The sequence below is a fragment of the Limanda limanda genome, chromosome 22, assembly GCF_963576545.1.
Source record: "Limanda limanda chromosome 22, fLimLim1.1, whole genome shotgun sequence".
NCBI classification, from domain to species: Eukaryota; Metazoa; Chordata; class Actinopteri; order Pleuronectiformes; family Pleuronectidae; genus Limanda; species Limanda limanda.
This window is the reverse complement of record NC_083657.1, coordinates 14,818,725-14,831,163: the sequence shown is the minus strand read 5'-3', so window position 1 is coordinate 14,831,163 and position 12,439 is coordinate 14,818,725. Positions and strand designations below refer to the sequence as shown.

The 12,439-nt window shown below is 40.7% G+C and overlaps 1 protein-coding gene across 3 annotated transcripts in view; it reads right to left on the bottom strand.

Moving 5' to 3' along the window:
- Positions 1–6,636: 6,636 nt before the first annotated feature.
- Positions 6,637–12,439, bottom strand: part of nrxn2b (neurexin 2b) — a 533,986-nt gene continuing 528,183 nt past the window's right edge. For 2 of the 3 annotated variants that reach the window (XM_061066072.1, XM_061066073.1), the window contains exon 22: positions 6,637–7,529. In XM_061066072.1, coding sequence (XP_060922055.1) covers positions 6,637–7,529 — 893 coding nt within the window. The remainder of the gene's footprint in view (positions 7,530–12,439) is intronic. The other variant, XM_061066075.1, reaches the window with a different exon arrangement.

Sequence of the window (12,439 nt, the reverse complement as noted above, 5' to 3'; positions counted from 1 at the left end):
CATACAAGGCAACAAACATCCAGCCTGAGACTGGCTGCTCCACAAGCATGTGTTCATTAAATTGATGAGAATATTTTCAAATGAGCCGGCTGAAGCTGGATCTGATCAGGGCCCGACAGTTAAGGGAGCGAGAGTTGCACAAAGTGCTTAAGTGGCAGCTTTTGTCAGCCAAGATGTAAACTGCAGCACATGAGAGGTGTGCACTCAAACACAGGCAGTGTTGTTAATTAATTTACTCCAGCACTATCTTGTACTTTTGTTTTTGCTGCAGATTTTGGTGCAATATTAAAGGTCACTTCATTTTCACTCCCGTCTTGCCTCTGCAGCTAGCGGTTCCCACTCAGTCCTCTCTGCCCTCAGTCATGCTTCTGTATTGTAATTATTTTCGTGTATTTAAAATGTGTAGGGTGGTGCGGTGGAATTGTAAAGTTTAACTACTAACTACTAATTGGTCGGTAACTGGAATTGGGTATATGAGTGTTTCATACAGTGCATTAATTGCACAGGAGTTGAATAATCTCTACAAGGTACCAAGGTATCAATTTGTTATTTCATGTTGTCATGAACTCACTGATCAGCAGATTAGGCAAATGTATTGCTCATTTGTTCCATGCAGTGATGTTCTTGTTATGTTAATTCATATTTCATGTCAAGATACACTGCCATGCCAACAGAAGAGCAGCAGATACACATACTGTATCTGGGATAGTTGTCATATAAGTGTGTGTATATACAAAATAGCTCAACAATGCATTGACAGAAATATTACTTTGTAGGGTATTTCCAGATGATTAACTTTTGGAGCTGAACAGGCCAAAAGCAAACAAAATATGCTCGGAAATAGATCTCTGCAAATAATAAGGCAAGATAGTCAATCTAAAGATGGAAATGGACATGAAGACGTCACAAAGAAGTCAGAAAATAGGGTAATTAATCTCTCTGCATCTTTTTCGACTATAAATGTGAATAGATTGAAATATAATTGCTGATCATAGGGCACGGATGTTGTCACTATGAAATCAGAAAATTATATAATATATTTACAGCCTATTTAGATAAACCAGTCATTTGTTAGGCATCAAATTACCTCCTGATGACATCACTGTGAACTGGCATTATCATAATCTAAAAACACAAGATTGCCTGATTAGTGTATATAAAGTGCACATGCATGCTATGACCTCTCCAATGCTTTGTATTGCATCTGTACAGTCATCCCATTTAATTACTATTATTTTACACCTATAATTTGTGGAGGATTATAGATTACCGTCGGGTATCAGGGTTTAAAGAGAACTAGAACTGTGATAGAGGAAAGTTTGAGGAAGGCTCAACGCCCACACTCTGTTTGCGTTCCAGCCGACCGTGTGAATCTGATGTGCTGGTTCCTTCACCTCACAGCAGCCTCTGCCGCCACAGATTCATCATGACGGACACATTAGTGTTGTGTGGTCAGGGGCTTAATTTCTGGCAAAAGAGGTAAACTGATCCAATATTGCTTCCCATGAGACCTGTCAAACAACGGCACAATTCTTCACCTCGTCCTTCTTCCGGTCCAACGGAAAACCAGTGGAGTGAAAATGATATGGCGGTGTTCAGTCAGATGTGCGAGGGTGATAAATTCTCAAATTGTGGCCTATACTTACCTCAACAGCAGAGGGAACCAGACCGTAAAGACCTTTTTTTATCGTATTATAGTAAAGGGCTTATGTATTAATTTATTGTAAGTTATTAATTTATCAAGCACTGACAGTAGCCCTAGATACTGAGATTTATGGGCATGTGTAGCTCAGAATTGACATTGGTCAAATAGAGTTTGGAGAATGTCATAGCTCCTTAGAATATTTTCAGATTTCCATCTTTAATAGTATGAATAAATCACCACTGAAACAATAGAGCACTTATCAGCCTCTGTCTTTCAAAAATCAGTGTTAAAGATATAAGTCTCTGTCCCTGATTGGAGAGGTGTTTGATTCTGTTCTTCATTTGTATTATTGCTCTCTAAAGTTTGGATCATCAGCCTCTCTTCGGCCAATATTGTCAGTTTTTTTACCCTCGAATGGTGACCCCCAGGAAACAGAAGATTTGACTGTAGAGTGTTTTAGAAAATAAAAGGCAAGTTTAGCTAGTTTTTCATTGTGGTCCTCATAACTTGCTCTTATTGAATAATTTTAGAATAAATCCTTGAGAGGTGACACAGATCTTAAGTCACTATTCTATGACGTTAATGCCTCACTTTATAATGACATCATTGCCTGACTATATTATTTTTCCTCTTACTATACTCTAGTATTTTGCCTAAGTATAATGATATTTTTTATGCTTTATTATATAAAGAGATTTTATGATTCACTATACTAACACATTTTTCTTCACTATGCTATGAACTTTTCATGCCTTACTATACTTAATTTTGTATGCCTTAGTATACTAAGACGTTTTTGTTTTACTATACTACACTGACATTTTTATGTATTAATATTATATCACATTTCATGCCTTACTTTACTGTGACTCTTTATGCTTTTCAATACTATGATCGTTGCCTATATCATGCCATTGTCAAGTCATACTAGACTGTGACTATTGTGCATTACTAATTTGTGATTCATCATTTATTTAATGTTTATTTTATTATAACATTTGATACAATTTACTTGATAATAACATGGGAATCCCTTACCTTTTTTACGATTATACCTCAACATAGAGTTGAATGGTTTATTATACTAAGACTCTCTAATTCATCATTATAACATCACAGTTTTCAATTAAAAAACAATGAGATTTGATGCCCTTGTATAGTATAAAACTTACTGACTCAAATTTCAATGCCTTACCGTGATATCCTCTGGTCTTTGTCACTGGGGGAATAATTAAATCCCTTAGAGTCTCTTGCGAAGCATCTTCACCCAGCTGATTGGTCATAGTCTTTTATAAGTCCTTTCATTTAGAGGCGGTGAAGTTTGGGCTTGAAGACTGAAAACTCACTGATGATTGTTGCACTTTCACGGTTCCAAATTGTGGATTTCCAGACCAAACAATAAGACATGGTTAATTGAAGGTCATCACTGTTTCATACAATACTCTCATAATCTTCCCAGCTGACAATCCTTTTTAGTGAAATTAAGAAGCAGACCGGAAGAAGAAGAAATGTCTGTTTGGGTCTGAAACATGTTCAGTCAGTGCAGGTAAATTAGATGATCTTACTTTGTTTTTTTTTGGTTATTTTTCAGTACCCCAGGATCACAGCCAAGCAACACCTATCCAATAGCGCTCTTTACTGATCATCTGAGGTAAGCAACACCTCTGTTAGGCATACAATGAAAACACATTTTCAGAAACCATTAGCTCTGCCTTTGCAGATCTGATCACAAGTTACAAGAAACTGCTTTACTGCAGTGGTTGACTGTTTTCTTTTTACTTCCGCGTCATCACGTCACCACTGCACAGGGGTTCTCAAAGAATACAAATGATCCCTGCTAGTTCCGGATTTGCTGTCCTGAGAGGATCCAGACCTCTCTGTTGTGGTAAGTGATAGCAAAACATTCTCTGTACCACTAATAAGCTCAAGTTTCGTTTCACTTGATAAAACATATTAAAGAGTGTAGTCTGCCCTGCTCTCCACAACGAGGGTTAAAAAATCTGACACTGTAGGCCACTCAGACAAAATTGAGTGAAATATGCTTGCCTCCCCCCTGCGTCTTCCTTATCAACAGGAAGTATAATGTTTCCATAGTGAGTTACACCTAAAAAATCCTGTATTTTTATCCTATATTTCTTTATATTTTGAAAAATTGGCATCCAACATATGCGGGTTAAATACAAATTACAGACCAGACTACAATCTCCTGCAGTGGTCGAACGATAAACAATAATTTGCAGTTAAAATTTTATTCTGGTTGTCAAAATCTAGAATAACATCATACTGAACATTATATTATTTAATGCCAGTTTAGCCCGGTCGTTACCATTGAAACACAGCGTTCCTCTGCGTTGGACTGTGGAACGTCGCTAGTTTTCAGTGACGACAGTGCTGTGGGTCGCATTGTAGCACATTTGATCGGCAATCGGATAAAAACATTACAGATAATCTTAAAAAATGCCAGATATCAGCATTTATACTGATTCGTACTCGGCTGACCCCCTAGTGTTCAGAGCTCTGCTTGCAACTGCAAATTTCATGTTGAGTGTTTGCCTGAGGTCTCTTTTTCCTTCACCTCCAACAGTCTGTAGGAGGAGGAAAGATGCAAAGCAAATCTGGCTAAAACATAGAGCCTATGATATATAGCTAAGGAGATGAAATTGTCCTTCACTAAAAACTACATTTCTGACAGTGAATGCACACTCTTTCAGTCAAAGCACTACAATGTAATACCCTGGCATTAATTGACTGTAATTTCTAGGTTGCTAAAGCGGAGCCATGAAATACAGCAGCAAGTAGAGCATTTGACTAGAATATGAACCTTTCAAATGAGTTTGTTGCAAGTTAAAATTTTAGTCCAAATGAGATGAAATCAAGGGAGATGATGAAGAGAACACGCAACACAGGGAGTAAGAAGTATATAACCAAGTGTATTCCCTCTGTTAATGTACACATATTTAGAGTCATCTCACTGGAACACTTTACATAACATTTAGAAAGAACAGGAAGATACTGGGAGGAGTACGGTTGGAATGGAGAAGGCGCGAAACCAGACAAACGTGGCAGGACAGTGAATCGATGGAGCCTGTCAAATGAAATGGTGGCCATCTTGTCTCTAGCCATATAGACAGAAAAAGGTAACAAAAAAAAAGATGGAGGATGGGTTAAACCTGCTTACTCCACAGGGTATGAGGACATACAAAGAAAAAGGTAAAGATGGAGGATAAAAAATAGATTGCTGATGACAGATGGATATAAAGAAGACGTGTGGTTTCATTTGCTCAATTACCAAAAGAAAAGTACATAGAAATTTTGGTTTCCCAGAATCATAGACATTTTTTTCTCCAAACAGGAATGATAGGAGGGAAAACACATTTCTCTTAGTAATGGAATGAGAGTCAAATATTTAGACATTTCACAAACTTTTTTCTGGATTTTTCTTTTCTTTTTATGGTACAGTTTTCTTTTTTTAATAGAGTTGAGAAAATTGGAATACTAGAGTTCTTGTTGTACATCTTCCAGGAACTGCCATTCACCCTTGTCATTTGTGTGCTCTTTCCACAAAGTTTGCTTTGCCTCTTGGCTGCCATCAGTCCAGTCAGGCCAGAGTGGGGCGAAAGACAGTTGCTTTTTCAGCTGCAAGGTTTCTCTCTCCACAGTGGAACTCCAGCAAGAATCAACTCAGAATTTTCCCTAAAATGTCTCTCATTTCTCCAGAGAAAAGAACCAAATAAAAAAAGAACAGTGCAAACCAAGGTGACTGAGTCTTGCATCAAGGCATTGCATCAGTCATCCTGTTCCTGTTCATGAAAGGGTGAGGTCAGGGGGAGGCAGAGGACTTGGGTAGTGAGACTGTCCTGACGTCAAAAATCCTAAAGTCCATCTTCGCTGCGCAATATCAGCGAACTCGCACTTTTCCACTGGCTCACAATTTAGGTCCACAGGTTTCTGCAACGTCTATACATATATTTATAATTTTATAGTTCATCTTGTTTGCTGGAGTTTTTTTCTGTTTTCCGGTGATTAGTAACTGCAAGGACGTGAGTTTCTCTGCTGGCCCTCTAGGGGGCACCTCGGAGCCCCAGAAACATATGACACAGATCTGCTGGAAAGGACGACCAAGGGGTTTTGGCCTCAACAAGTTTTTGGCGGCTAAACGTACAAGTTAGCATCCGTTAGGTTGGAGCGGTGGTATCTCACATAGTTGCTACGTTTAACATTGTTATGATCATCAATCATTGTCATATTTTTTGTTTTTTTAAACTCCACAGAAAGAAAAACAGTTTTTATCTCTTTTTCGTAAATTAATACTACATGCTTGAAACACGGCAGAGTTCACGTTGCATCAGCTGCATTAACGCCGTAGACAAGGAGAGAAACAGAGTGCACAGGCAAATGAGAGGAAGAGAGAGAGACATCTGGTGGGGGGAGCTGGATTTGGCAGTATTTTGATTTTACAGAGGGATTTCATGTTGCTAACTCAAGCCTAGTTGGAAAATATAAGTTGATACTGTCTCAGGTGACTGCTTTCACCACAAGATCACCTCAGAATGAAGTACAGACCCTGGCACAAATACTGATGGTGGTGGTTTCTTACAGTACTCAAGATATAGAATAACCTGTCATATACTTATCCATAAATCACTGTTTTATCAGCATGTGGTACAAGGGTGTTGGCACAGTATTGAGATCTGAGGTGCGACAGCCTTCCCTAAAACACACCACGGTCAACAGTTCATAAGAAGTCAAGAGAATCAGAAAGTACTGAACACAACCATGATGTCACCTTGGCTTTTTTTGCTCCCTCTGATAAGACTGGAATATGAAGGGTCACCTGACAATACTGAGTTTATAATGAATTACCCTCTGTTATGTTCTCTCTTTCCTTTATACCGCCTGTCTCCCTGCTTCTCTCTCTCTTTCTCTCTGTTGTCTCTTTCCTTCTCTAAGTGCGTCTGCTGTCTGTCTCTGTGTGTCGGGGTGGCGCTCCCTCAGACGTAGTACTCTTTGTCTTTGTTTTTCTTGTTCTTGGTAACCGTCTTGGCAGTGCTGGGCTGTTTCTCCTTCACCAGGGTGCCGTTGCTCTGCGTGGCTGAGTTACTGATGTAGTTGCGGCTCTGGTCCACCTGGTAGGAGCCCTCGTCGCGGTTGCGGTACTTGTACATGGCGTAGAGCAGGATGAGGATGCAGAGTGCAGCGGCTGCCACGATGCCTACCACCATTCCTGTGGTGCTGCTGGACTGCTGGACCTCCACAGCGCCTGGGAGCCCTCTCTCAGGAGACGTGGGATCTGGAGTGGGAACATGAGGGAAATTTGGGGGGTAGGTTATTCCAGGGACTCTACGGTGGCCCGGGTCTGAAGAGGGGTGGGCTGGCGGCAGCAGCACTTGGTCCCGGGTGTTCATTTTCCCAGCAGGGATGTTGTTGTTGCTACTACTGCTGCCGCCAGCAGCCGGCTTGATGCGCGGGCTGAGTTGGTCGGGGTTGGCCGTGGGGGTGGAGGCGAGAGGTGGGCGGTGTGAGTTGGGAAAGCGGGAGAAATGGCGGTCGCGGGGGTTCTGGACGCCACCCTCGGCGGCCGGGGGAGGAGGGAGCACAGTCCTGTCGGTGACCAGGTGCGAGTTTTTGTAATAGTCCTCGTCATCAGACTCAGTCATCTCCCCCGAGCCGTAGGCCGACACTTCGATGTTCTCCTCACAGTCCTCCTGGTCCAGGGGGCATGGGGGCCGGCCGTTGGGCACGGGGAAGGACTCTTTGGTGGTTTCGAGCAGGGTGAGGAAAGGGCGGTAGGTGGTTGGGGGCGGGGGGATTACTGGGTAGTGGGTGGCGATGGATGGGGGGTCTAGGGAGTCCACTGTTATTATTGGCAACACTAATTCACCTCCTAGGACAAGAAAGAGAGAATGGAGGAAAAGAGTGTTAGAGACTACCTGAGAAAGAGACCACCTCCAGTCAACAGAGGAAAACAGTTCAAATGAATACAGCAACACCAGTATTAGAACAGCACTAAGACTCAACATGAGGTTAGTTCTACAGGTTTAGACTGATCTATTTAAAAAGTTAATAATCTGACTTACGCTGAGCTGAAATAAACTACAAGCTGTTAGAAAATTCTCAATTACTCTGCTTCTGTTCTGACCTAAAGCCCTAAACTTGACATGTCATATGACTAATACAGGATAAAATCAGACTACAAATTACACTACAACTTAACATCTATTGTACTAGACAGCCTATCCTTCACTGCTAACTTTCCTGTCTCACCAATTCTTACTACTCTGACGCTCACACGTTTCTGCTGTGATTGGTTAAATAAGATAGCAAACCACGAGGTTCAGGTCACTTACATCAACAAATTGGCCGCATGATTTTTGCATGAAAAAAAAATTACAAAAAGAAAGCTGTGTAAGATTGTTCTTGGATAGTGATAAACAACTTCCCCCCCTTGTTTACCTCCTCTCTTCTTGTTCGTTAATGGGTGTCTATTGATAAGTCATTGAATGCGTTTTCTATTCCTCAATTTCTTAAGAATTGGCTCGATCCCAATTTCCCCCTATGGTGGTTTCTAACTCATTTGTCATTGGCTTAATCTCTGTGTAAACCCTCAGCAGTGGCTGCAGGAAACCGATGCCCCTGCTTTCCAACCCAAACTCTCAGTACACATTAAAGAACACTGAGACACACATTATTAAACACTGCTGCTCCCTTTTCAAATGAGTCTCTGATGCCCACTTCCCTCCCAGCCACCACCACTAGTGAACAGTTAAAATTGTAATCTAATTGTATCCGACTTTCAAATGAACACCCAGATTAGATAAAGGTTATTTGGATGTAAAATAAAGTCAACTGTAAGAAGGAGGAATTATACCAGTGTATGGAAGCCCAACTGGGGTTAATGGTTAAATATATTGTGGATATATTAACAGAACATGGCAGAATATCATTATTATACACTACATTTGAATTTGAGAGGGACACAGTCAAGGAAACATTAGAAAAACATGGCAGGGGAATTAGATCATGGCACATCTTGTTGGGAGAAAAAAAGGGAAGGTAACAGCAACACATGACCAAAGAAATGCCAACATCACCAGCATAAAATCATGACTCTGGCTCTTTGTTCAGTTGAAGAGGTAAATCAGTGGGACTCAGTGGGAGAGGGGTTGGGTCGGGCACTTCTGGGATGATGGGGGAGGTGGAGGGGGATGTTTTGGGGACTGTAAGAATTCTCTGTGACCTCTGATCAGCTCAGCAACCCCCACCCGCCCCTCGAACGTAGTCAGTTATACAACCATACATTTTCACTCAAAGAATTGCTTTGTTACAAATGGCGATGCATTGAGTTAACAAAGCCCCGGCAACACATCAGCATATAACAACACACTTGACAGAAACAGGCCTTAAAATGAAGATGAATGTCAGAGCTGTAAAGGAAAACTTAGGAGGAGTTGAACTTTTTCTTTCAATGCTAGCACTAGAGCTCTCTGTAATATTTTCTTTCTTTTTTTCCTGTGTTTGAGGGCTGTGTTTCACCTTGAAGGCTAAGAGGACAGCAGAGCATGTTGGCTCATTTAAGGAACAAAGCACCAAGCAGGATTTTGCATGTTTAGTGCATACAAAATTAATCTTTGGTGCTCTCTTTTAAATAACTTGTCAAAGTCAGAGAAGAAAGAGGCACCGTTTTTTGGGACCTCAGAGATACGAGATGAATGCGTGACTGAGGGTGAGACGCTGCTGCTGCTGCTGCTATCTTTACTTTGCCATCTGTCTGTGTTGCAGAGATGCTGAAAGTGCAATTTCAAGCTTTATACCTGCTGCTCCGAGTGCAGCCCACCCATTACTGAGGAGTAACCTCCACTCACTGCGTGCCCCACTTGAAGTACATGTGGTTGACATCCAGTATGACTGGCAGGCAGTGGCTACTTCTTTATCGTTGCCGAAATAGGATGATTTTGTTTCTCAGGAGGTTAATATAAATATCTTAAAGAGTATATGTACATACAAATGACTTGCATCACTCTGCTGTGCCCTAGTGCTTAAGACCCAAAGCATGGAGGCATCCTCCCATACGACTGGCAGGCAGTGGCCACTGGAAAGATAATGAATCTCAGCCCTCAGACACAGTGAGCCACATCTCCAAACTGGAGGCAGTTATCAGGTGAACCATCTTTTCATTTCCTGTTGTGTGACCCAGACCTACAGCACCCATAGTTTAAACCAATCAACAACTTAGATTGGCTCTCCCTGTGACTGTCTGTATGCAGCTGTGATTGTTCAGTCGACACCCAGAGGCAGGGAGGGGAAAAATAACAAGTCACAAACAACACATGTATTCACCTGCTAAAAAGCTGCCAAGAACCACACACTGATAGAAAAAAGGGGGGACAGGATTTGTCACTGGAGGATGAGGTATTAAGGTATTTTTAACATTTCATACACACTGCCATCAGCCCATTTCGCTTTCAAGCTCTTACTCTCAACTGAGTCACCTTGTGGTTTGCTCCAAAACCAGGCGTGAGACCAATTTGGATGCAAAAATTGTTCTTTCTAAAATACATACAGCATGATTCCAGTGCGCGTCCCTTTCTTTGAACATTGTGAGAGTGTCGTTTGAGCGTTAAAGCGAGGGAGACTCTAAGATACTGAGCCTGATTGATTGAGTTTGACTCCAATGATTTGAGCAGCTGAGGCACTGGAACCACGTTTGGCCATCATGATGACACTTCTTCTTTATCTTTACCCACAAGGCTGCCAGTATGAGTCAACACCCCCCCCCCCTCTATTTACTCAAAACGAGAACAGGGCAGATGGATACTGATGCATGTTTGTCGGTCTACTGACTAACATCGTTATTCTGCCGCTCATGTTGCCCCGCTCACAACCATTTGAAATATTTAGAGCAAAAAGGTTGTTTGGAGTTTGATGATTCTATAATTCAGCTTTGATTAGGCTGCAGATGGAAAAACCAACAGCGTTCCTTCGCTTGCTTTCAAATCATGCCACAGTAGGGACAGTTGTGGCCATTATCAACTGTGCTACATGAGTAAGAAAAATAGCTGCTGCTTCTTCATACATGTAATTCCATAAACTGCTGCTGTCGCTTTCAGGCAAAGTGAATTATAGAGAACCAAAGAAATCATGCCCTGCTCATGTGGTGTCTCATACAGGCGAGCGACCATCAGTGTCACCTCCCTGCTGCTCAGTAGCACCTGAACCCACCATATAAAGCTGACTGGATTTGTTGTTCCTGCCACGATGATGTGAATCTCCGCCATGCACAGAGAATTTCTACCTGATGCTGAGGTTTCATAATCTACTGCTTTGCGTCTGCTTTGCAGTGGCCCTGTTGATGCCCCACTACATGGAGGCTGTAGCTTGTTTTTTTCCGCCGGATGCCTTTGAGAGAATTTATGTTAACCTATTAATGAGATATCAGAGTAATGAGGGAAACTGTTGGAGCTATTAACTGTTTTCTGTGTTTAATAGTTAAACGTTTGTTTATACATTTTTTGTTTTATTCAATATCACTAGTTAGATTTAGCCTTTATAATAATAATAAACACTAGTCATATTGTTTTAGGTATCTTTACTTAGTTTTGATAGTTTATGCTTTTGTTTTGAAGGTACTGAGCACCAGGGAGGGTTTATGTTTTTTTTCCTAGGGACAGAGGGACAGAAACTCAAATGCCCTTTGTTTGTTTGTTTGTTAGAGCCACCTTATTTCATTATATCGTGCCTGTACTGTGTAATGACAATAAAGTGAATCTAATCTTAAGCTTCATTGACTTTACCATAAAACTAGTTTTCAATCGCATACCTATTATATAAGTGCTCACTTACATAAACATCACAACCAAACAAGAAAGTTCTGGTTTACAACGGCAGGCCGGATGGATTAACCCCGGCTACCTACTAGAAGTGCTAAGGTAACGTTCGTGTCTATCAAAAGTAGTCAGCATCACTTGTGAGATAACATTAGCATCTTTGCACAAGCTGCAACCGGCAGATCTCTACAGTATTTTGTGGTGTTTTCTCTAAAACTACAGTGTGGCCTAAAGTAATATAAATAATACATCACTGTGTCTAACTGCTTATTTTCTGAATTTGCAGTCGTTTGATTGTGTTAAGAAACTCAAGCTGTTGAATGTCGCACACACTACAGCTGACATTACAGGGTTCATTGCAGTTCCGTAGCTATCCACCGATTTGTAAGACGGGGAATTGTGTGGCCCTGTGACGTGCACTGCCCATATGAATACTTAAAATTACGCTATTAAAAACATAAAACTGTCCGTGTCTCAGGACTCAAGTTTCACAGAACCCTGGTTATGTTGTTCATGCAAATTGTAAACCAGTGTGGCTGAGCACCAGCCTGTGTATTTCTTTGTTTAGACTCCCCTGACTCTATGAAAATTATAATCTTTCTCTTTGTTAATGTACCTCCAATGACTAAGCAGTGTATATAAACTGCTGTAAATAAAACACTGCTCATCAGCATTTATATATAAATGGTGAATAAATAATGAGTGGTGGAGTAATTAAATATTGATTATTTGATTTAAGCTTTATTTTATGCTAAATTATGTAATTTGTTATCAAAATTGCATCTTAGTGATGACTAATCATAAGTTGTTATAAATAATGATTTAAGATAAGATAATTTATTAATGACATTTTAAATCAATTAATTATGTTTTTTCCATTTCAATTAAGTTTATTTGTATATCCTGTGTTATTCCTTTTAATCCAGTTTCTTATACTACCCTGTTTTAGAATTCATTAGCTATTTTATTC